General features: G+C 32.0%; 1 protein-coding gene across 7 annotated transcripts; it reads left to right on the forward strand.

Annotated features, from left to right (window-relative positions):
- The first annotated feature begins 2721 nt into the window (after nucleotides 1-2721).
- LOC134228490 (MOB kinase activator 2-like) lies at nucleotides 2722-25160 on the forward strand. 7 transcript variants are annotated; one of them, XM_062710173.1, is made up of 7 exons: nucleotides 2722-2782; nucleotides 2976-3128; nucleotides 10212-10264; nucleotides 17348-17514; nucleotides 18376-18472; nucleotides 20553-20677; nucleotides 21114-25160. In XM_062710173.1, the coding sequence occupies exons 3-7, from the start codon at nucleotides 10230-10232 to the stop codon at nucleotides 21446-21448; spliced, it is 759 nt and encodes a 252-aa protein (XP_062566157.1). In that variant the 5' UTR covers nucleotides 2722-2782; nucleotides 2976-3128; nucleotides 10212-10229; the 3' UTR covers nucleotides 21449-25160. The 7 variants fall into 7 exon arrangements, 6 of the variants coding, with proteins under 6 accessions (XP_062566157.1, XP_062566169.1, XP_062566149.1 ...); XM_062710185.1 differs by lacking the exon at nucleotides 10212-10264 and having other exon boundaries at nucleotides 2726-2782; XR_009984010.1 differs by lacking the exons at nucleotides 2722-2782; nucleotides 2976-3128; nucleotides 10212-10264 and adding an exon at nucleotides 15037-15402 and having other exon boundaries at nucleotides 21114-23110; nucleotides 23167-25160.
- The last annotated feature ends 1927 nt before the right edge of the window (nucleotides 25161-27087 follow it).

Consider the following 27087-nt stretch of genomic DNA (forward strand, 5'->3'; position numbering starts at 1 on the left):
CTACTTGTAAGGTAATTTTATGCTGTTAGAGTGATCTGTCCTTAATGGTTATGCGGTTAATTACACATTCTGTAATAGACCAAAATCTGCTTAGCATTATATATTAAACCAAGAATAAGAAATTTGAATTCAACATTTCCATTAATTTTCCCAATATATGTAAATAATGGTGTTTCTGTTCATACAAAGTCAATTGTATTTCAACATTTTACCTCCAGAATATTAAGACAGGTACCCTATGTTAAAAAAAATAATTGAATAGTCTCAATATGCACACCTTTATATGATAAATTATTCTCGAAGTCCAAAAAGCAATTTTTGTTAGTGTTTAGAGCTTCCTATTCTATATATTTCATTTTATCCGCAAGCTTAGTTTCGTAGAAAATGACATTTTTGAACATTTTGTCCCGAATGCTTACACTTTTTCCAATCAAAATTGGGATAGAAAAAATGGATCATATATAAAGTATATTTGAGATTAGTCTAGGCCTTTCATTCATCGAGATTAATGATATCCTTGTTTCATTGACTTATTTGTTAAAACTAGTAAATTGTATCCCTTTAAAATATGTTTAATATTCATTATGCTTTTAAGTTGAGGGAAAGCTTCCTCTTATATGGTAATTCTTCGTGAGGTCAGTATATATGTTACATTGTATTTTATATAATTATGTAATCTATAAAACCGCCATACAATACCAATGTGTAAACATTTTGTATCATATGTTATTGAAATGCGACAAGATGTATGTCTTAAGCAATACATTAATAATAATAATGTTGTATGTCGAGCATGCTCTAGCGTATTAATACTGTTACATTGTATTTTTATATAATGTAATATGTCGTCGACATATCTACATGTAAAATCGAAGGCCACAACAAGTTTTTTTTCTTCTCATGTGTAAGATTTTTGAATAAACTGTTTCTTCATATGAACACAAAAATAAATTCCTGCTTTTAATGGGGCACTATCATTACGGTCCTATCATTACCCATGAGAAATCCAACAGACTGCCGGAAGACTTTTAATCTCCAAAAACTAAACACAGGCACGTAGCATCGTTTTTCTAAAGTGGGGGGGGGGGGGCAACCAGAGAAAATTTTTTTTTACTTAACCCTGAAAAAGTTGATAAACAAAAAAAACAAAAAACAAAAACAAAAAAAAAACGGAAAATTTTTTTTTTTCAAACTCATGTGTAAACTTTTTCAAAGCCAAGTTACTTTCACTTCCAATTCTTTTCCTACATTGTCCTACAATTCCTTGATATCACTGTACTATGGTTAAAAAGTGGGGGGGACCATCCTTTCAATGAACATTTTCTATAGTAAAGGTAAGGTTGGGGAAAAAAGTAGGGAGGCAATGCCCCCCTGCCCCCCCCCCCTTGCTTCGTCCCTGAAACATATGCATTTAAATCTAAAACTCAAACATTTTAAATATCAGATCCGGAGTATATACATGTGTGTACAAGCAGAATGTTTTTTGACAAAATAATTTTGCAAATGACTTAGTTTATAAGTAACGTGAGGTAAGTAACAATTAAAGTGTGCAATACTCCTAAGTTTCTCATTCACTGCGGTTAATATTTAATCATGGAGTAAAATAGGGCTTAAATGTTTAAAAAAAATAAATATGAGCATTTATAATTGTTATTTTTATGCCCCCGTAATCGAAGATTTGGGGGTATAAAGTTTTTGCCCTGTCCGTTCGTCTATCTGTCTCTTTGTCAACACAAACTTTAAGGAGGCTGGGAGGTCGAAATTAACCATCAGATGTAACATGTAACTTCATAATTTTGGATACGATATCTTAAGCTGTCAACTTTCATTTGGCAACGAAAGAAAAATTTCATACAATTTAGTTTTAAAATTTGGTCATTTTTGTTTCTCTTCATATGGTGTTCTTCTTCTAAAGGAGTTCAATATAGTCTAAAAATGGCCACAACCCCTACCCCTCTTAACCTTGCTCACAACTTTTGAGTAGGTAGGGTATGTTTTTTTTATTTTACAGATGCACCTTTCTTTGGATACCACAAAATTTTACTTCTTGACCTTGGAGTTTGACCCACTTTTACAAAAAAATCATCACACTTTATCCTTGGTCATAACAGTTCTATGGCTTTCATACTTCACAAGTGTATTCATTGTGACAAGCCCTTTCGATTATGGGGTATAACAATTATACAGTACTTTAACCTTTTTACCTCTCCTCTCCGTTTTTGATGTACAATGTAACAGTTTTTATGCCGTATATATGTACTTTTTTAAAGCAATATATATTTGGAATATAAGTAACGATTTTCAAAGATAAGAAAGTAAAACTTTTTTGTTCATATCAACGTTTTTAAAATGTTTTATCTCTAAATTTGTTTAGTGGAGAAAAAATGAAAGAAAAGGAATGCAAAAGAAATTTCGTAGGATTAGCAGAACGTTCTGGGTTTTATTTGACATCTATTCCAGTCAAAGTTAAGATCAACATATAAAAAAAATTGCTCAATTCAAAGGCCTTGCATTGTAGTAGGTTGCATTTTTACCCTCACAGGAATTCTAATATAAATTGCGTTTTCGGAGAAATCGAAAGTTGCATATTGATTGAATTTTTTTTTCCCAATAATTATCACAAAAATAAAAAAAAGGTGCTTTTAGATCAAGGATATATAGTAATACATATAATAGTAATTGTGCAGTTTAGGTGAGCGTTATGGCCCTTTGGACTTGCGTGGTGTCGGAAATGAATCTTGAGAAAGTCCCTTTATCTGTGAAGCATAATGAAAGTAGCAAGGTAACGTTATGTTTTTCAATAAGATAATTTCTTCAATTTTTATTTTGGTGTTATTAGTTAATTATTTATAATCGTGTGTGCAATATTTTAAAGTTCAGTTTCTATATTGTATTTATTTTAACATTAAATGAATGATAAATTTATAACTACCCTTACTTATCTCCCCATGTTCGAACTCTTCTGTGTATTGCAGTGACTTTGTTCAACCATCGCCATATTGCTTTGATGTATTGTTTTGAAGCAATCAAGTGAGATAAATTGACGATATACCCACAAAATAACTTTAGACAACCAAACTGGACAGGCTACCAGAGTATCTTCGTGATACTATGGATTGGTTTATGGGGTAAGTAGAGTCTTTCAATGATAAATTTTGTGTATGCTTTGGGTAAATATATTGTTTGATCGTCTGCATGTGTAAATCAGAAATCGATGAAGCATCCGAGCATTTTTTTATTCTTAAAAAAGACCCTTTTCTCAGTGGATATCAAAATTGTTGATCATGCAATTTTAATATTCGAAATAATACTTTCGACCCCACAGTGTTATGCTCAAAACTTTTGATTACAATCATTGCCCTAGCATAATTAGTTTGTTGTATATTCGCCAAAACCTGAAAAGGTCATGGACATCAACAAATGAATTTTTTTTAAAGTTATAAGTTATTTGAACATTATAATGTTATTTATATCTGCTTTTGTATATAACTATATACCAGATAAATAGTATTTCTTTTTCAATATTTTTTTTTTAAAGGGTTATATGCCACAGTTTGCTACCTTATTTTAAAACAAGTACATGTATCTGTGGCCACGCACTTATAAACATCAATTCCTCTAAATAAATTAAACCGAGATATTGATTAAATTGCAGGTCTTATCATAACATCTCTTGTGCTATTTAAGGTTATGATTCTGTGGTTTAAAAAAAAAGTCATCCCTAAATTTAAACTGAACTTGTCAAATGAATTTGTTTACAGTATATTTTGGTTAATATCCCATGACATCCATAATAAATACATGATATCTACATCCTCAAGAAGCTTTATTGTGAAATTTAAGCATGTTTAATTTGTAAATGATTGAGGTACAAAAATTAATATATTACTTCTTGAAATAAAGAGGTTATAAAAATGCCGATATAAGGACTTTAGTAGATATTTATAACATGTAAGAGGAATATGAATAACAAAAAATACGGATATTGCTGTTGTATTTCTTCCTTATGTGCAGTGATCATTAGTCCACATGATTAAACTAAATTTTAAATATCATTAGCATATTTGCAGTGTATGTTTTCATGCGTAAACAATAGAATCATTCAATGTTGACAATCATCCCAAATTGTTAAAAATGACCTGTGTGGCAGAGAAAATCCTGCTGTGTTTAACTTGACCCCTTTCAAAACATGTGGTTTAATCTATCATTATCTAGGTATGAATATTTTAACTCTACGCAAACCTACAATTATGAAGGCCATGTGGTTACCTAAGCCTATCTTTGAGATATGCAGCCTTTTACTTAGATGATACACACTGGGTTGTGAATTGTATATATTCTTTGTAAACATAGGCATCTCACTTCATCATGTTGGAATAAGTTTCACAATGTTTATTGTATCTATTTTATCTGAGCAATAGGTGAGAGTTTAGAAGTGTTTTGTAACAAGTTTTTATGATGCTGTTCAGGGAAGGTTTATATAAATATTATCAGCACAGGGCTCTCTTTTTACTTACTCAAAACTCTTATGGAGGCACTTTATGTAAATATTTGATAGGTGCATTAAATGTATCTCCTGGTGTATGAAATTACAGATAGATTGCATTTTTGATATATATGCATAAATTAAGTTTCTTCCAGATATTAGAAGTAATGCTTTTAGTATTAAAAAAAAAGAAACATGAGTAGCATCTGCTAAATACAATGAAAAACAAGTTGTGTCTACATGTTCTACCTGGAGTACATATATTACAAATAAAAAAAAATGTTACAGAGAGTTCTTTACAATTTGTGTACAATCAGCATTGATCAGAGGAAAAACTTGTATTAAAGAATAAAGGAAATTATAACAAATTGTGAAAGTGAATTGGTGATATTATCCTTAACAGTCCTTAATAGAACATATAAATTTGAAGGACATATTGTGGTTAGTGTCAAATTGATTTAATTCAAAGTATTTTTGTTATGTGTTCTTGTATATGTTATATGTATCCTGATTATTCTCCTTTTGAACAAGACTTTAATGAAACACTTGTTATTATTGATTAGAAAACATTGGAACCAAATATGAATTGGCAATATGTTATAATATATATATAATAATAATACCATTCATATTTTGAGACATGCAACTCAACACAACTACTATACTACATTTAGCTAGTATATATACTGGTATGTAGGGCTTATCAGTTTTCTTACAAGAAATGAAGGCTGTCTATTCTAGTTGAGGTAGATTATATCAATTTATCAGCCAAATAACAATTGTTCAAACTGGCCAAGGTCCAGAATAGGTTAAAATAGTGTGTGTTTGAAGGTAGGCTTGTTTGTGGTCAAACACAACAGAATTCAATTGATGGAGTTTTTGTTATTGATCCTAACCTTGCCGCCCTTTGTGTAAATATCTGCTCTTTAAATTAGATTTGTTGCGGCAATTTCACTCTCGTTTTTATGAAAGGTTCATAAACCATAAATATTGAAGTGATATGAGACATAAGGTATTTAGGATATTAATTTCAATGATATATTTGTAAGGAATTCCCGCATTTGGTTTTGTTGATCAGACCTTCATTTGTTCTATCAACTTCCTAACCGATGTATTGAATCAAATATTCAATTCAATCTCCAGTCAAATATTGAATTCAATCTCAGTATAATCCTTATTAATTCTTTGTAATAATTGAGATACTGTAACTGAATGGTGTTTTATAGAACATATTCTTGGTTTTGTGCAAGTTCTGTACAAGCATTAGTTGCTGGAGAATAGGAGGCTAGCTTGTTTTAATGTACATGTACATATGTATACATACATGTATTGAATTCATTATACATAGGCATGTTTAAGGAAATTGTCAGAAACAATTGAAACTGCTTTTTCATGTTAGTATTTTGTTTTACCCAGTAAAATAATTGGTCACTCTGTGATTATCTATGAAAAAAGGATACCCCCACCTCCAATATGATTATAAAGGCAAAGTCAATGTTTTGCTCTGGGAGACCTGAAATAATCAAAAAAGTAAAGTAGGAGGTCACTATATATTGAAAATTAAGAATATAACCTCAATATTTACATCTTGATTCAATATAATATTCTCAATGTCAAAAAACATTTTACACTGGTGTAGGGTCTGTAAATTTCATTCAGTGGTATGAGAGGAGTTGGGCCAAAATAAAATTATTGTTTGTTTGGAATTGCCTCCCGCCTCATTGAAATGCCCCCTCCTGAAAAAATTTTATTGACCAAAAGTAGGAAGATTTTTTTTAATTTATTTTTTTTGCCCGTTATCACATGCACATTACAAAACACTGAAATGTAGTGTCAGATCTATGCAAAATTATGTTTCTTTGTTGATGGTAGATACTTTTTAAAAATGAATTTACTATTTACTGAGATTTTTATCAAAAATTTAAAATTTATCTTCGATTTTGAAAAAAAAAAAATAATTTCCCTCCCTCCCTCCCGTGTCAGAAACTCTTCAGGCGGCAAATCCAAACAAACAATTTTTTAAGGGTGGCCTTGTGGATAAGAGATGGGTACCCCAAAAGTGTAACAGACAGACACATAGACAGAACTTTTCAAGTGGGAGGTATTAAAATATGAGTTTGTTGCAAGCATGTCTCCAACCTCAATCTTGGTTGCAATTGACCATTTGCACTATGCATATATTACATGGACATGTGCCTGTCAGATTTATAATCATAAGGAAATATTTTGAAAATGTTTAAAATTGCTTTTTTCATTTTTATAATTTATCCAGAGTTTTTACTGGGAAAATCCATTGTAACTATATTCAGTGTTGGTTAGGAAAAGTTGACAGCAATATCAAAAAATCAGGTCATTTTATATGCCACTGTGGTTGATCTTTGAGTGGAAATTTTAATAAGGAAGTAGGGATACAAACCTAAATTTATTCTTGCTCACAAGCAAATAGGAGTTGAAAAAATTCACATAAATTATCAATGTGTAAAACACAAATAAATATTCATTGAATTTGTGCATGTTTTAGTTAAGATATGGTAACATGTGTAGATAAATCAATTTGCTTTATTTAAACATAGTTTAATTTTCATTTATAAGTGATAGCAAGAATAATTGATTGTGAAGTGTATTAAGGTGAAAACATGGTTAAGTAAAAGGTAATGTTAATCAAGAGAAAGGATGGTTATAAAACTATTGATCAGGGCAACAGGCTAGCACTGTAGCACTATAGTCTCATACTGTCACCTGAGTATTGATTTAGGCTTACTACATGATCAGCTGATTCAGAGGGAGATTATCAAACAGCCACTGAAATACTTAGCTGCTGTGCAAACACTACTTCCATGTGATTAGGGAAATAAACCATGTGATAATGAAATGTACATCAGTTTATGTACTTTTCACATATATTCTGTAGGTATGGTAATAACTACCTCATGTTCAGATCAAACCATGACCCTGTTATTTGTGAACATCTTGTGTGTTCTCTCTGCTCTGGTCAATTTGAAATCTTCAAAGAGTTCCATATTAAATAAATTTTAGCTTTGCAAGAGTAGAATAATGATATTTAAAAGATATTGGGTGACATACACTTTGGATGAAGCCCTGCAAAGCAGCCTCTTTGATGCAGTGTACTTTACATGTAGGAGGGATGTAGAAGATAGCTGAATTGGCAGGCGATCTCGCATCTGGTCTTCACTCCATAATTAATACATATTACACACAGAACCCCTAATTAGATCTGTCAATGATTTGCAAGTGTTCTTTTTTTAAAGCTGGGTTCAGTGTATTTATGCGTTGTACAGGAGTATCAAGATGAATGTTCTGCTGCAGTTTTCAAGGTTGCACTCTAGCTCAAGGTAACTGTGGTCTTGGTATGTTATTAAAAGAGTTAACTTAGGAGAAGTTAAACATGTTAAAAAGGATGTGGAGTTAAAGATTGGGATTCTTATCTTTATAGTAATCTGCTACTGCAGATGTTCTTATGAAACTTTAAGGATATGTATTTTAACAAATTATAAATTAAATGTGCTTGTATTTTACCACTAAAAAATCTTGTTTTTCTATGTGTTGTAAATACCCAAATTCAGAGACCTTTTTATACATGCATTGTTCTCAGCACGGCCTGCCTTGAAATTGTGGTACTCAGGATAAGAAAGTTTAAAAAGTTCATGTTATTTAATTGTAAATAAGACCGAAGAAAGATCCACAAGGAAACAGCTTGAAGTTTATTTTGCTTTCACCTCTTGTTAGTTAGCAAATTGACGATATCTGGAGAAACAGGATTTTTTGCTCCATGTCTGTTTGTCTAATTGTTTTTATCTTATCAACCCTTGCTGAAAGCAGGATATGGCCACTTAACATGGTATGGTGCCTATAAGAAAAGTTTACCTTCATTTGAAGAAGGGATTTTCTTTTGAAAATGTTTAAAATACAGGTAGAAAAGGAAAACTGTGTAAATCTTTTGTGTCAGGTAAACTGATATCACTAGATGCAGGGCCACTTAGCATCATGTGGTACATTGAAAATTTTATATTCAAGTCAAGTTGAGAGATCCTTTTCAAATCATTAAAAATACAGGTAGAAGAGAACATATAGTGTGATTTTATGTGTCACATAAACTGATACCACTAGATGCAGAGTCATTCATGTTCTTCCAAGAATCCTGTTTTTTCATTCATGTGGAATGATATCATGATAAAAAAACGGGTAAATTGCTTTGATAAAAAAATAAAGAACAACATTGCATTGGCAACTAGAGCATGACTTCTCAAATTTTGAAAAAAAATTTAAAAAAAAAAAAAAAATCAACAATTTTAACTGTAATATGAACATTCCTGTACTGCATGAAAAATATAAGATTTATAAACTTTATATTCAAATTTTTAACTTATTTAAAATTCCATTTGCTAGTTTTACATTTATAAGAATATACATGTTTTTAAAGTTTGATGGCAATCAGAAAAGTAATGCATATATTAACCCGTTTGATACATAAATGTATGCAATTTTGCTTGGGCACCATGTAGTTAATCTTACAATAGGCAGGAAATGAGCATAGCAAAGATAAAATGCAGTAGTGTGGTGAAAAAAATTGTGCAACTCTATTATCTTCCTGGAGGACTGCTGAATTACTCTGTTTCTATAAATAAGGATGTTCACTGGCTTTGGACACCTGTCCTCCCGTCTGCCAGAAATAACATAAAATTTGTCACCACTGTAGTCTATTTACAGGCCCAGAGAGGGGGCATTAATTAATTATTCTGTCCCATTATCAATTTATCATGTGAAGCATAAATTGTGCTTCTTTTTGCTGTACAAAGAATTTTCATTTCTTTTCTTTCTTTCTTTTTTTGGGGGTTTGGGGGTTGGTGGGGTTCGGTTGTTTCTGTTTCTTTATGTATGAGAGTATAAATAAAATATAAAGTAGGAGATTTTTTTAAAAAATTAATTCAGGTAAGGTGATCATTATCACTGACGGTGTAATGTAACACAGGCCCTAATTTGTAAACAGGACATATAAAATTTTAAAAGTTTAAGTAGAATTTTAAAAAGAGGTCCTTGGCCACGAGTGAAATATCATAACAAACACCAGCCCACGAAATCCCACCAATCAGAAATTAGCAAACATAGATCTTTAGGCTAATTTACATATCAATCACCACACTGTACACCGCAAGTAGTAAAAGCACGTGTTTCCTAAACCAGGAGGATTTAGTCATATTTATATTTATAAATCTTAGTTTGACACTATCAGGAGTCTAAGTCATCTTGAAGTAAGGCTTTTGACTGTCTTGCCTCACCTATTTACCTATACCTACTTATAAGGAAATAAGTACACAAAGCTGATCAGGTGATATGTGTAACAATCAGCTGTTGTAATGATTGTACAGAGGTGGCCACATTAAATGTACTGACAGTTAAGACGCACGATATGTTATTGGTGTCATGTGTTGCAACTGAAAAGTGATGATGATGCGATGTTTCAAAGACAAGCAAATTAAATTATCAGTTGTAAGTTTCTGTGTATCAAGTTGACTTTTCGCAAGAATTTAAAGACACAAGACAAGTGAATTACTATAGACTTGTAAAACTGTGCCACTGTGATGAATTGTCTTCTGGGTACACTTGGCGTGAAATATGTGTGAAACTAGATGATTTAAGATTAACTTGATTGCTAATTAATTCTGTGACCTTAATTACAAACTTGAATACCATCTGAATGTTGAAGGTTAAATCGACACTAAAGATGACATCAGGAGTGCTGTTTGTTGTCAATTTCTGGTGAGTTGGTGGTTAATATTTACATTATATTTATATGTATCCATAAATTTCTTTGAAAACTCCTTAAATTATAGCTTGTAATACATTGTATTGTCGTATGTACTTGAAACTTCATATTTTACTTTCTGCCGATGTGACAATTATTGCTTGGCCATTTTTCTTTGGTTGCAACTTCACATATATTTAGGTTGTAAATTAATAAAATTGAATGTAGACATCTTCTGTATGTCAAATTTCATTATTGGAAGAGTGAATATTTCATAAAAAGTTTCTTGAATTTAAAATTATACATGTATTTAAGAAATCCAGTTTGTTTGCTTTTATCTTTTAAATTTTCTGTATCTACTTATTTACTCGCAAAATAAACTGTAACAGAAATAATTATTGTACAATCAGTTGTAGTATGTATATTTATCTTGCATGTTGTTAAACATGGAATCTTATATATTTGCATCAGTGATTAGTTTATATTCTCAATAATTCATGACTTCTGTGGTTTTGTTATTTCCTCTTAGTATGAGGTGACTAAAATGTGGCCTGATGTCTATATCTGGTAAAGATAGGAAATTGAGGTTTGATTATCCAGTTATTATGAAGCAGTGGATTAATCATTTTGTTAAAAGATACGTAGAAATGATGAAAAAAATGTTAAAACTTTCTAACATGAAAGAAGTAATTATAGACATAGACACAGTATACACAATTTTGCTTCCATCTATCCGTAAGTTTGCAATGTAATTGAAAGCCGTTGGAAATCTCTTGTAAGCATCAATTTAATATACGCATATTCATCATAATCATGTTTTACTGTGTTTGATTTACTTTTTAAATCCTTATGGTTTTATGATTAAGGAATCTGTCTCCAAGGCTAGAGCCATTCATCATTTCTGTTACCTATTTGTACTAACTGTATTGTTATCTCTGCAGAAGAGAGGTGGGATCATCACAAGGTGTTTTCTCTGGAAAAGTTTCCAGCATCCAGTTCAATAATGGGTGCTGATAAACGTGGGTGTGCCCCTATTGTATTTGTACTAACTGTTGTATTAGTTATAAAGGTATTGGTGACCATCGTTTATCAATCCTACTTGGGAATCAGTAAGGTCATGGTTTTGTACAGTATGTAAACTGAAGGTCATTTGGAGTGGTGAGGGAAGATATGATAAAACTAAGAAGGTTCATTAACTCTAACCAGTAACCACATACATGTATCAAGGCTTTTATAGTAAAGGAAGTTCTCCTGACACCTGTAGTCCATATAACATATGCATTGGCTGGGATAAAAGGAATCAACACTTAATTTGTTTTTCTTTGTTTTGTCTGTTTGCATTATTGCAGACATTTATAGATATAGCATTCATTTTAGTTAAATTGTTGGGGGTTGGTGGGTGAAAGAGGGGGATGGGGTTAAGCTATAACATATTAATAGCTCCTCTAACAATTTTGAAAATTTTGTTTTCTGTTTAAAAATGATGTTTTAAAGGCTTGCCCTCATATATATATATGCCTGTATGCATATACAGGAAAATAATGACAGTATAATATCTGAAGAGGTTTTTTTTAATGATTATAAATAGATTTTTTTAAAAAAGCTATAGAGAGAATAGATTTCCATGATATCCATTTATTTAGAAGTTCACAATAAAAAGGCATGGTCTCAGGATCAAGATGCCATCTTGGGCTACTGTAGGTTGTTCTTTGTATTTGATATTGTTAGAGATAATAAAAATGCAGATGTACTAATTTTGAATTCAGAAGCTAAACTAATTCTGACAACAAGTATCTTAATGGAAAGTAAAAGTACTGCATGATTACACAGTTTCTGCCACATGGATCAATACTAAAATTCTTATTTTTAGAATTTTATTTTTAGAATGTTTGTAATGTTAAATTGCAGACAGTTTAAATGATTGTGTATTAGTCAGTCTGAATTTGGATCCTTTCCATGTTCATATAAAGGCAATAAAAGAATGGATTTCAGAAATTGATTATATGGACTGTAACAAAATAAAATGACATAAAAGAGGCTAAGATTTTGGAGGAAGAAAAAAAAACATCCCAATATATTGTCAGTTTGATTATAATTATGTACTTTCAACAATGAGTAATGCTTCCTTGAAACTTGTAAAGGTTTTGTAACAAGAAATGTTTAACAGTTGTGATTCATCTGTGAACAAAATCTGGAAGGGGTCACCTCTATTTTAAAACGGGGAGACGTCACAGAAAGAACAGGGGCTGGGACTGCAATGTTTTATAAGAACTTCCTAGAACTGAAAAACTTGTTATTGTTCTGTCATATATTCTGTATATTACAGTTACTAATTGTATGTAATATCTGACTAACAACCTACAAATTACTCTTGGCATTCTTCAGAGGACAGAACTTTCAATGATACTGACACACATATGTATTAAATGCATAAAGGTGACTTTAGAATGAAGAAATTAGCTAATTTATAAAGTTTTGAATGTTGAAATAGTGTTTTGCTGGCAGAAATGCTGCAGTAAGGCGAAATTTTTATAATAACTAATTATTCCTGAGGCATTGGTATTAGGGAGAGGTGTGTGTGTGGGGGGGGGGGGGGGGTAAAATGAAGGAAGAAAGACTCTTTAATTTTTATAAAACAAAGTTTACTATTGTTTGATTTAAAATTACAAATATTAACGTAGTGAACATAAAGCTAATTCTGAAGTGACATGCACAGTCATTCTTGTAAGACCACTTGGAATTTATACAGACAGAAATGATTCATATTTTGGTGCAGTTCAAATATTAGTCTACAAAGGTATATCACTATATATTAAAATAAGCTGTTTTTTTTTTTAATCTGATTGGAATGACACACACTTTTCTTGTTAGCTTAGTCACACAGCGACAAGTTACATCGTATTTTGTGTAAGACAGGAAAAGCGTAGGGAATTTTTTTTTTCACACAGTTAAATTTGCAGTACACCCAGTTTATCATAGGGAAAAAAATCGGAAAGAGTTATTCAGACAGTGTACAAAACACATCTAGAGCACTTATATCAAGTCTCGGAAACAGCCCGACATAAGACAGACTACTTCACTTAGAACAATAGATTTAAAAGGCAGGATTATAAGGTCAATACATGTATGTTGCCTTATTGATCAGTCAAAATAGATACCTGATTATTTAATTGATGTGCTGGGATTAGCTGAGGCCTTGTACTGCTTAATTAGTCAAATAATAGTGTTGTTTGTAAAAAAAAAAAAAGGACTGTTGCAGTACAGTCCAAAGGCTAACACAGGGTCAGTTTTCTTCCCTGAGGGGGAAATGGTGTGACGGTCTCCACGGTACAAATTTGTTTCATGGTCAATCAAGTGCAGATTTCAGCTGGAGTCAGCAGATTGGTATAAAGTAAACATAGATATGCCTCATATATCTATTGCATCATCAGTCAAATATATGGCAGAAAGCCATATCAATTATAACAATAGCTCAAGCAATTAAAGGTGTACTGGTCTTGCATCCATTTATGGAGTTGGACCTGTATTTGAAATGTCTGACCATTGTCTAGATGAGATAATGATTATCTAACTTAGGATCATTAAACTCCTATCTGTACATGATATCTGTAGACTGATTAAGATTCAGTGACATTGAACAGGTTATTATATTTACAAGTATGACAGCTAGAATTGGAAACAAAGACTAGATGTAATTACAGACAAGAACAGTGTCAATTATCTACTGTCTTAGATCACCAATACAATTTTTATATCACGATGTAATTTTATATTATAGCAAAGGACATGTTTTTTCAGTTATTATCATATTTAATGATGATAAATGTGGCAGTGTCCTTTTTTCGCTTTGATGGTGAGATAAAATCTTTTGAATTATTGGTTTTCATCACTTTCTTTTTCTTTGTCAAACTCTCGGTCATTAACCTGGGGGGTTAGTTGAACCTCAGTTTGTTCTGATGAATTCCTTTTATCAAGACTTTTATTTTGTAATGCGCTTTATGTAAAAAAAAAAAAATAATAAGTAACTATATTTTTACATGAATTTAAATACTAGCACAAATATTTGCTTTGGGGTCATACATCATTGCATGAGCTTTGTCAAATGTCAAGGCTCATTGTTTCTATATATCTGGTTATTTTTTTTTTATTTGTTAGTGTCTCTGTCCACAACTTTAAAATAGGCTGTATTCCTGATCGACATTTGATCATCTGAGGATGAAAGATTATCTGAATTTATGGTCAAGGTCATGCTTGATTCAAAGAAAGAGGTCATATGATTGATGGTCATTCATTAATCTTGACTCCATGTGTTGGGACTTCATATGCATTGTTTGAAAACCTTATTGCTGCATATGTCAAATATTAACAGATTTCTTGTTTTGAAACTGGTCTTGATAACCTAGTGAGTTGGGGGACAGTTTTGTGATTTGGAGGTCCTCAGGTCCAGTTCTTGGTTCCAGTGTAACATCAGAGCTAAGAAGTGACTCGCAGTTTTTTGCCATGTCTGTAAAAGTGAAAAGTTAAAGGTCTTTCAGATGTGACCTTCAAAACAGAGGTTAAATGTCATAGTAGCTAGGTGTTGGCATATGATACATATCCCTCCCTGCTACAGCCCTTATAGCTCCATGTATAGGTGAAAATTTGTGTCTAAATGAGTGAAAATTTCTCAAATCGACAAATGGGTGTATTGTACGTTTATTACGCTCCATAGTTATTATTACATAAAGTTAATGTGGTAAAACTTGTAAGCATTACAACATTTCCTCCTTGGTTAACCTCTTCTGTATTACACTGTGTTACTTCTCATTCTATCCTCCATTATACTGTTGACTGCAGATGCTGCAGGCCTCACATCCTATACAAAGGAATGTCAAAATAACTCGTTTTCTGGTTCAATATCAGTGACAAAAGGACAGCTGTTATACCCATGATTAGCCATCATTTTGTTGGGTAATCTGCCCAAAGGCTGGGATATAGGAGAGCTAGAATCTCCGAGAAGAAGGGATATTGCGTTCCATTTGCATATTCTACGTTGTTATGGTACATGGTTGATTGGAGGGTATTGGTAATTTGTAATGTGTTTAGATCTGCTGTATTCCATTCTACATCAGATTCCTGTTGAAAGGAGAGGTGAGATGGGATTAAAACACAGGTAAGATTAAGTCAAGTTGTACCAAGGATTCTAGTAGATGGGGGTTTGAGCAGAAATCCCAATTTACTGCAAGGATCATGTCCACTTAAAAAAAAAATTGTGTATTAATTTTCCAGCAGAACTTTGATTGATGAGAGTGATATAACAATTGACACAGTGTTTAAGTGCCTTCTTTCTTTTTTACCCCTCCTCCCTTTTAAATCCATATTGCATTGTGTTTTATTGGGCGATTGTGAACAGAATCCCGAGATGCATATCTATTTCACAATCCTGTTTACGATGTAGTGTGACATACGATTTACTGGCTGTTTATTTGACAATATGCAGAGGGTTAATATTCGTAACTAGTGCACTAGTAGTGCAGGAAAAATGTTTGAGAAGCGACACAGGTAGGATGTTATTCAGTAGTCACCTTTTGATGCATGGTTCTATAAACTGTCTGAATCTGAATATTTAGGATGTGAAATATCCTGTAGGAGCAAGGTCATTCTTAGTACAAGTACAGCTAAGTTCCTTTATTGTTCAACTATTCAACATGTTTCCAAGTACATGTACTGCTTAGTTCCTTGATTATCTCTATCAAACGTTCATGCAAGATTTTATGCATATTATTGTGCAATGTGCATAACTGAGTGACACTGATCAAAATCTTTTTCGTTATTGATTTTCAAAAATATAAAGTTTTTTTGTTTGATGTACATGTCAGTGTTTAGTACTAGGTGAATAATTAAAGCTTAAAATGTTGTGATGTACTTGAATGATTGCTAAATTTATTGATCTATTACTGAGGGACTTGAAATTAGATGTGTATGTGATCTGTTATAATTGATGAAACATCTGTGTCCCCATCTCTCTATGTGTACCCACAGGGAGATCATGTTCTCTATGTAATAATGTTTTATGTAAGAGTTTGCACCTGTATACCAACAAAGTGTAGTTAACAATCATTCGTTAATTGTCTGGCTATTCATAAAAGGACAAACTCCATTAAATCAGCATAAAAGATTCTAACCACTTCACATGTGTGTGATTATATAGGCAATGGTATATTGTGGTCTTTTCATAAAACTACACATCTTCAATTGTTTCCTGATACATATATTTGTTTCTAATTTTACGATAGACCATAATGGCGCAATAGTACATACATGAAGATTTTATTTTTTTGACTGGTAGTTGGGATTTGATTTACTTTTATTATAAAATATGCCAATTTCTGTCTAATATAGATTTAATTTTGGAGGTTTGATTTCTTAGATATAGACATCATGGATCATTATGTAATGCAGTTCACTTTTTATGAGCTATGGTAATTTTTAAAATTGAGCCAATTCCATATTAAAAATATTGTATTTTCTCTTGCCTGCAGGGATTCTATTTATATGTAAAGTGTGAAATGTCAGATTTTAATTGGAATCAGACCTCATTTCTATAAGCCAGGTGAGTTGACAAGAGACCAGTGTTATAAATGTAGCTGACCTAGAATCAGTACAAAAGCTTCTCTATAGGACTAGTACAGCCCACTAAGGCATCACCCCATGACACAGTGATTATTTTAACTTTGGGATATAAATCTTTTTATTTATCAACAGTTGGTCACAGTAAGCAAATAATGGATTAAAACTGGGTTGTCAGATGGTTAGAGAGTAAAATTTCATTTACTTGTTTTTTTTTAATTGAGTAGCAAGAAGGTAAAGGTCACGGCAAACTACATAATATCATCAAGATTGTATCATAAATAGATATTTGAGGCCTACATTATATATAATACTGAGTTTGCAGATTCATGGTGCATGATTTTGCAAAATATTTTTTTATGAATATACATACATACAGGAGCGAATAAAAATGATCTTAAAAGATAAATAAGTATTCTCACTGGTCAAATTGCATTTCATCTATACATGTCATATGAAATTATATAATGGTATTGTCTTTTGTGCAGGAAAGGTAGACGGAAGGATAAAGATTCCCCAACCCCTCCTGCTGCAGAGGAAAGTAAACGATACCTGGAGGACACGTGTATAAAGGAACGAGTGACGGATGCCGACTTCTTCAGACTGGTATCACTTCCACACAGTCTAGATAAAAACGAGTGGCTAGCAACACATGGTATGTAGTGAGCCTACCAATTGATATTTGTAGGTCTATGTATATACATGTACTTAAAAAATATTCAACACCTCAGTAATTCTGACCCCCCCCCCCCCACCCCAACAGAATAAACAAACACAACATTATATTAAGTCCTTGGTCATACTGTCAATTAAATGTGTGCCTTTCATGTAGCCATTAAAGATGTAGAATTAGAAACCAAAGAAATAACTGTGTATCTTGCCTTTCATTTGAATAGTACTTGCAGTGAATCTGCTGTGGCTTAAACCTGTACAGTGGTTCAATACTGACAGAGATGTTTAGCCTCTTCCTTTTTTTCTCTCCTTGCCAGAACACACAACTAACCAGAAATGAATTGTAATGTGTAAAAAATTACTTAAAGCTGTGCAACAAAATTGACTGTACATATATGTAATATAATGCACTGCCTAAATTGTAATGGAAAATTGTGCATTATAGCCTTGAATCATATGCATGTTCAGCCCTTTTTACAAAGTAAATATTGAATAGAATTGTTGATGTTCTGAGAGAAGGAAAGAAAAAATACCCAGCAAATTGCTGCAATGCATTTGAGACAATGTGCTAGCCTACGCACTAAAAACAACATTGTATACTATTAAACACAGGCTGTACCAAAGCATCAAATTGTGTAGAATAGACAAAAGCAGTAAAACAGTTGTGTATAGCTTAAGAAAACTGGATCAGAGGAAAAAAACAATTGTGTAAATTTAGGGCAGATTGTACCAACACATTTAGCTGACATTGCTTGCCTTACATGATTAACATAACATTGCTTCTGATTTTATGTTATATTGTATTATCTAGTTTAACAAATTCATGTATATTTTTATTTTTCAGCAATCTCATTTTTTAATCATGTGAACCTTGTGTATGGTGTGGTGTCCGAGTACTGTAACTCAGAGACATGCAGTACCATGACAGGCCCAGGGAATGTGTAAGTATAGCCAGGCAGGGGAAGCAACTCTTACTGAAAGGGAATCGTAAAGTGTAGAATTATATAGGGAGGGGAGGTAAATCTCACTGACTTTGTATGGGGGAGAGGTATGTCAGTCTGAAAGGAAATTAGTGATGTTGGATGTATTATAATAAGCATTATGTATTAGTGGAATGAAGCAGAATTGAAGAATATAGGTGTGGGTGGATGTAAATAGTTAGATATTCAAAGAAATAAAATATCCAAGGGAAGTTAAAGATAGAATATAAATCAAGGAAATAAATCGGAGGAATACCAGTCATTGAGATGCACTATCTGTGTCTTCCATCTTATTCCCAAATCCTTCTCTTCTTTTTAAACCAGGAAACAGGAATTTTGTACACAGCAGTCCTAATTCTGATTTGTTTAAGGTGATCCACCCCCGTAGTGGATTTCCCGGGAGTAAATTTCCCAACTTATTTTAGTGTTGTCAGGAATACACTATTGATTATAGGGTCATTTCCATAATAGAACAATTAACTTGGCTCTTGTTGTTTAAGGAAAAACAAGTACATATTTAACCATTTTATTTTCAAGTGCCAATATTGAAATTATAAGTTTATTGTAATAGCTTGCAAATTGATGAAATGATTTTGTGCAGTTTTTAATGTACAGAAGTACAAAAGACTTAACTCAATTTGGTAATGATGGTAGCCTGTAGCTGTATATGCATAGGACATTCGAACTTATAATAATAGAATTAGGTAACTGTGATATCAGATGATTTATTTTATAAGGGCTTTGATGTCAAATTTACTAACAGGGTGGGGATTTTGTATGGTGACTTTGATTTGTGTATCATATGTATACACAAGGAAATATGTTCCACATAAATGAGGTTTTATTAAAACAGTGATTTACATCAGACTATTTCTTTCCTGGAAAAGCAGCCGTGATATGTCAAATGTCAAGTATCAATATATAAAATGAGAACTTAAAAGTACATGCAATTAATAGTTCATGTTGTTGGGGAAGTTTGTTTAGTGTTATATATGCAGGTGATCTTTAAAAAGGGACAATAAATTTGTCACAGATTTTAATTTCCAATTACTCAGTACTTGAAAAACCCAAATAAGTAAAGGTAGCATTTATAGGTATCTGAATGCATTGAATGTTTAATGAACAAACTTTGATAGCCCTTGTTTTTCCTTCTGTCCATATGGCATACGTACTCTGTGGAGCTGTATTATTGTAGTTCTGTGGAATTCCCAATCCTTTAAGCTCAGTGTTCTGTCGATGAACTCATCATTATCTCCACTGACATTCCCATCTGATTGTGTACCTACTTACTAATACTTATGTTACAACACATGAGATTATGAAGAAAAACTGTTGTTACAATAATTTCAGAGTAAAAATTTTAGGTATGGAATGTATTATTTGGTTTGACTGCAAAAAATGAAAGCATTTCATTTACAGTTGTTTTTGATATCGGATATTTTTTCGTTATAGGTTGCACAACCTAACTGCAATTAAAATGTCAAATGGTTACCTTTAGAATTTATTTAGGCAAATTAAAGGATGTATATTGCATTGGGTTTGTCAAGTGTGAGCAAGGGTTTAGGGTTGACACAATCAGTAGCATTGATTTCTTATTATTGAGCACACATTTAACAGCTGTTTGCTTCTAAGTTTCTAATCATATTGATTACTTCTCTTATTTATTATACAGGTTACATTTTCTATGTGTTCAGAAATCAAGTATAATCAAGTGCAAAAAAACCCTACCCCCAAACACCCCATCCCCTTTTTATAGAGGGGTGAAACATATTAAAAACTATGGTACTCTGAAAGGTTACACTAAGCAGTGTAAATCTGTTCTTTGAAAGAAATGATTATCCCAGGAAAATGGCTGCACTTAGTTCAGGAGTCCAATTTGTTTTTGTTTGGGGGGGGGAGAAATTTTTGATCTTTTCATTGAGTATACAGCTTAAACAAGAGTTATATGATTTAAAAACTTGTAAACCAAAAGGTTCATGTCTGTATAGTCACTCCTCAATTCTGTAGTGTATGTTTGATAAATGATGATCTTCACTTCCAGGCAATTTCTGTGGTATGATGACAAAGGCAAGAAATACAAGTACAGTGCTCCTCAATATGTAGACATTGTCACCACAAACATTCAGAGAGAAATCTCCAATGAAACTGTCTTTCCTACAAAGTTTGGTAAGTCTTATCATGTGAAATTTAATTTTCTGGAAATAATTCAAGATTTTAAATGTGTGATGTTGCGACATTGCTTATGTAGATTTAGACAGGTATTTATTTTACTTAATGGTGAACTTGTAAACTTTACTATCTTTATCTTTACCCTACACTTTGTTACCACTATGAAGAGTAAATAATTGATAAGATATACTAGTAGTTAAAATTGGGAATGTGTCACATTCCAGGTTAAATAATAAATGTCATTGTATTTTTTATCAAAAGGGTGTAGTTTCTAGGAATCATTATATCTATTCATTATTGATGGAATAGGATAAAAATATCTATGATGTTATTTGAAGCTAAATGACTAATATGAAAGTGAAAATTTTAAATATCATGTTATTCAGTCAAAGGGAGGCAACCCATTGCTAAAAACCTTATCTTTTTCTTGTAGGTCAAACTTTTCCAAGCACATTTGAGTCCACAGTGAAGAAGATTCACAAATATTTGTTCCACATTCTAGCCCATATATATCATGTACACTACAGTGACTTTGTAACACTACAGATGCACGGGCATCTAAACAGCCTGTTTACTCATTTCATGGTGTTCAATATCAAATTTGACCTTCTTGAGGAGAAAGACTACGAAGTAGTGCAGGACTTACTGAAGGGACTAATTCAGCTTCTTCCAGATCCCAATCAAAATGAGGGCAAAGAGAACACAGCGCCATCTTCAGACAAGGACAATAACTGTGTCAGTATGGAAGTTTCTCCGACACACATATAAAACAATGTGATATGTAGTTATTATACATCGTAATATTTTGTGATGTGTACTTGGGATCGTTGTATGTTACAATTATTGTTTTTGATATTTTTCGACATCAAATCGGGTGGGTGTTTTGTTAGGACAGAGATGTGATGGTTGTCCAATAAACTGGACAGATGGAAACTTTTCATTAGGAAATGAATGCTTGAAAGCAACCTTTTTATTTTCATCGTTAACATCCTGCAGTATTTTTGGTTCATGATTTTTGAAGTAGCTTGGCCTTAGACTAAATAGGAATGATAATTCTCTTTCATTATTTAATAATTTTAGTTATTTTTTTAACTAAAAACAGCTAAAATGGCTTTCAGTTTTCAGAATTTGGCTGGGATTGGTTTGGGTGGTGAGGCCAGCTGGTAGGACAGTATATATTTGACAAGTGCTTTCCGTCCATTTTAGCAGTAATGGCTTACATCAGTTAACACAAATAATCTTACATCAGAGCTTTTACTTAGCAAGCAGGAATCTTACTTCATTATAAATACCTCATGAATGAAATGGATATTTATTTTCGTTTGTTTTAGGAATGGATTATACTCCAGGTTTCTCCCATCACATTTGTTTTGTGAGGAAAATAACCTGCATCCTATAAGCTGCCTTGTTTCTTAAAATACTCAAACTCTTCTCAAAATAGACACATTTTTTCGCAGTCTTGAAAGTTGGTAACAGAGTTTTTGCTAAAAACTTCTTATAATTACAACAAAATTTTTTTTTTGATTCTTGAAAATCAATTATTGATGCCAAAACATGTCTAGAAATGGTAAAAATTGTGTTGCATGCACTAATAATGATTAACACTGTAATCTTGCATCACTGTCTTTCTCCAAGGATCTCATGCAGTTGTTTTTTTGTGATGTAGATAGGAATCTGTACATAGCTGTATAAAAGTGTACATAGAATGACATGATGTATATGAATGTTAAACAGTTGACCTTATGTTGCAAGCTGGCCTTCGTAAGCTGTATATCTATGAGACTTTGGGAATTGCTGATTCTGACAAACTTCATTGTTAATGTTTATAGGTGACAAATAGCAAGTTAAAAATGTTGGACAGCAATTTTTTTATTTATTTGTATTTTTTTAATGGTATATATATACAATAGTTTTTGTTGATTATGTACCGCACATGCCTATTCTGATGTTTGTTCATTGTTGTGATAAGTTTCTATGGAAATGATATGTTCTGCTGGTGTCCAATGGTCATGAAATTTAATAAAATAAGTTTTTTTGCAAGCTTTGAAAATCAGTTTAATTCAGGCTACATTATTCAACAACAAGTCAGCAGATACAGAAATTGAACTATGCTTGCTTCTGATCCTTTAAGTTCAGATCATTTGGCCAGCAGAAAATATCCATTTCAAGGTATACATATCCTACAAAGTGCTTGAAATATGAAAGCTGATAGACCAAGGAAAGTGAGGAGGAACATTGTACAAACAAAATATTTTCCTGATAAAGTTTGAAAGTTTCTGTTGGGGGATGGTTAGTCAAATGTTAGTGCTTTTTGAAAAGGAATTATTGCAACAGATTCTCTTACATTTGTACCAGTATTTATTGTGAAAACTCAAAATATTACTAAGCTCTCTGTATTTCAACTACATTATATTGTAGTTTTTAGTGAATGTGCTATTCAAATAGCTTACCATAGAACTGATTGCACAAAGATAATAATTGAGCAGTTTTGCCTATAGCAGAAAAGAGCTGTCTTCAACAGAAAGTGTGCATTTGATACTGCATGCACATTTCTGTTGAAAGATTGCCTTTCAGAAATTTATGTGAAGAAATTCGAGATAGGAAAAAAATATTTGTTATTGTTGTAACTTAAATATAGTTCTAAATAATCAAGAAGATATAAATGTATATTAATTTAATGTGTATATTCTAAGGGTTAGTGGGTAATTTTCAGTGTTAGTGTGTATTTTTATTTTTTGCCCACTTGCTTAACCCATGCAGTAACATTCCTTAAGTGACACCAGGCTTTCCATAACAAACTAGATTTACTGAAACATTAATAATTGTTAAAATTATCGGTAACTCATTTGGTAACCTTCTAAGACAAATGATTTTTTCAGATAACATTTTTTATGGATGATTTAATTAACAAGTAGAAACTGGCACATGTTATATTTGCATTACTCTGATCCACAAGAATGTTTTGAAACAGCTAGTCTTTGTCCAGAATTGACCAAAGTTATAACATGTTTATTTTAAACTGATGAACTTTATGTTGAATGCAAGGCTAGATAATTTTTGTTAACTTGTAAAAGTAATGCAGAGATTCAGAGTGAAAGCTAGGGAAGACAGATATTGGCTTAAAAACAAAAACAAAAAATAATAATTAAAAATAGTGAAATCTGTTGTGATGTATAATTATCACAATTCACAGATATGGAGAGTAATGCATGTTTAAGTTAGAAATGTCCCCAGTGTTAAACACAATGTGTCGAGTTTGATGCCAAAATCATTGAATTTGTAGAATTGTTTTATTAATGTTATCAATAGTGGAATCACTTGAGATAAAGTGATATAGCATAGCATATACCCTATATGTTTGACATCCACTGTTCTGCAAATATTGTTCCATAAGATACCTAGTTAATACATGTAAGTGTGATATGTTTTATATGTAATATACTAATGAGGTTAGCAAAACAAAAGTGCATACTGATCATTACTATATGTAGTATATAAAACATGATTTTCAAAGATAACTATCCTAAGAATTGGTTTCTCCCATTACCAAAGAATTGTATTCTGTTTAAATTTTAAATTTTTCATCGAGGCAAAATGTTGAAGGTGCCAAATATTATCAATATTTTGATTTACAAGTTAATTTTCTTTTGTAAATGAAAAATGGATGAAATTTTGAGTGAAAACATTTCTAAAACTGGGAAGGGTTTCCTCCTAAAAATTAAAAAAGCTGTTTAACTGTTTAACAAGATTTTTTTGTTAGTTCAAAATTACATGTTCACCAGAAGGAAGTTAGTAGGGTTATTACTGTAGTGAAAATGACTGTGTAGGTTCATTACTTTAGGTAAGATCAAGTTTGTACATGCACAAAGATGAGTGGGTGTCTTAGAATTTTTTATTTAGGATCAATAGTCATGAATAAGGCTTTGGTGAAAGTTAGCGTTGTATATTCCTTAATGATAAAATGATATTAAGAAATCCAACAGTTATGCACTCATCCACTCTCAATTGTTTTTTTTTTCTTCATGGAGGTTAGAATGAATATTTTTCTTCAAAAACATGACATTTTCTTAAATAGAAAGTTTTTTTCTTACCATACATTATTATTAATCAAAATAAACGGACATTTTTCCCCTTGTTTTAATCAATGTAATATCAAATATAAATGTTTTGTTCTAGTCTACATTATTTTCATTTACATAGTTTTTTATGCTTTGATTGTGCTTATTGGAGTTTAGTATGTTTTAAATTTGCACTATAACAGCATTGATAAGAAACATATTTCTGTTCACATTTAGTAATGGCCATAGTAAGATACTGACATTTGAAGTCAGTAGTGAATTGTTAAAATTACATACCCCTGCAAATATCAAGCAAATGATGGAGTTGTTGTATAGAACAATTTGTGTGCAATAAACTGTTACATTTGATGCTAAATAGCTGGTAGAAGTTATCTACCCAATAAATGTGAAATATCGTGTTGCATTGTGTTGAAGTCTTGTTTATTGCTAAGATAAATACCCGGGTAATGTATTGATGTTAAAATCAGGGATTCCTGATTTGCTTGAAGGCTAGTGATATACAGTAGAACTTAGTTATCTCATTTATGGATATCGAGAGTTAGTTGGAAGTTCCAACCAGTCATTCCTTGGGTGTTTTACCCTCAATATCTCAAAACCTTAGATATCTCAAAGTCGTTTCTAACCTTCATTCATTTGTCAACAATGTGGTTGGACTCAAAAGAGAATCAAGACATCAGAGCTTGTTAGGTATTCCATGAAGTAATTTTCATATAAAATTCATAACAGGCATCAAAAAGTGCAGGTTTACTTAACATTCCATGCTATTGGAAATTCAAATTTTCATTTTACCAATATGTCTACATTTTATGAGATTTACAACTTGGACTTGAATGCAGTAGTATAATTAACACAGTTGTCAAGTTTTGGCCAAAAATCCAATTTTTTTGCAAAATTTTTTTATGTACAGTTATTTGGCCAGTTCCGAATAAGAAATCGATTCGGCGGTGCTATAAATATACTAGGCATTATTTCAAAATCTAAGTGTTTTGTCAAGGTAGTTCGTTGACTTGTGGAATTAAATATTGTTTCAAAAAAGTTCAGCCTTCCCTCCAAAAAAAATTATTTCGCAAGTTACCATAGGTGTCTATTTTACCAGTTACGAATAAGCCGACGAGTTCCGGATAGGCTAGAGATTCTTTTTCAATTCAACCCTAAATCAAAGAATATACGTCCCAGACGTTATCCATTGGCATTCCTAAGAAAAGTTAAATTAATTACTTACCAAAAATTATTTGTATTTCCGAACGTTGAAGAGAAACTAGAGGTACTGTGGGCAATGCGCTCATTTTAATGATACCCCACACCTCCTTTATGATTATTTATGACAAAGTCCATGTTTTGCTCTGGGAGACCCGAAATAAGTGTCAGATCAAAAAGTAAAATAGAGGGTAACAATGTCACAATATGATAAAGAATCTGTGAAAGTATTATTAAATCTTATTCAGTGGTATAGGAGGAATTGCGGATAAGAGATGGATATACCTTTCAATATTACAAAGAATGGCAGTATATCTATGTTTTTCTCAGGGAGCCCGAATTATGTGCCTGATCCAAAAATATATTATGTGCACTTTGGTACTGTTAAACAAAGATTCTGTGAAAGACTCATTAAATTCTGTGAAGCCTCATTAAACTTCATTCAGTGGTAGAAGAGGGGTTGCGGATAAGAAATGGATACCCCAGAGTATATCAGACGGGCGGACGTACAGACAGACGGGCGGGCGGGCGGACGTAGAGACGGATGGATGGACAAACATCCCATTACTATACACCCCTTCTTCCTGTTTTTCCAGCGAGGGTATAATAAGTCACGTTTACAATGAAGAAAACAACGAAGAGTGAATTTATAATAGTGTTTAAAATGGGTATTCGGAACTGGTAAAAAAAGAGCACGAAAATATTTCAATATCTTACAGTGTTCTAAATATTTATTTTTGACAAGTTTTTAGTATATGTTACAGTACATATCAAACTAACTTTTGATACCTGGAACGTGGTTTTATGTGAAAAATTAATGTATCTACAGAGGTTTTTCTGCAGACTTACGCGTTGCGGTGATTCAGATTTGTTGCGTTGTAAAAGTATGTCGACTGTTTCAAGTACGATAACGAAACCAAACCGAGGGCAAAAAATCAAAACTTCTTATAATTCAAACAATCATAAATAAGCCTTCTTACCATAGAAATCAATTTATTTTTACACCGTTGAATTTATTAATTACCAGTCCTTAAATTACTAATTATTCGGAACTGGCCAAACGACTGTATTAAGAAAGAGATAATACAGAATTTTATATATGCATGTATATTATTGAATATGACATGAAAT

The sequence above is a fragment of the Saccostrea cucullata genome, unplaced genomic scaffold (genome assembly GCF_032062105.1).
Source record: "Saccostrea cucullata isolate Sc308-1 unplaced genomic scaffold, CSIRO_AGI_Scuc_v1 ctg146, whole genome shotgun sequence".
Lineage (NCBI taxonomy): Eukaryota > Metazoa > Mollusca > Bivalvia > Ostreida > Ostreidae > Saccostrea > Saccostrea cuccullata.

Coding starts and splice junctions, on each gene's coding strand:
- LOC134228490 (XM_062710147.1), top strand. CDS start 15,326: ATGTGTTTAGATCTGCTGTATTCCATTCTACATCAGATTCCTGTTGAA. Junction 17,515..18,375: donor CGAGTGGCTAGCAACACATG/GTATGTAGTGAG, acceptor TTTATTTTTCAG/CAATCTCATTTTTTAATCAT. Junction 20,678..21,113: donor TGTCTTTCCTACAAAGTTTG/GTAAGTCTTATC, acceptor TTTTTCTTGTAG/GTCAAACTTTTCCAAGCACA.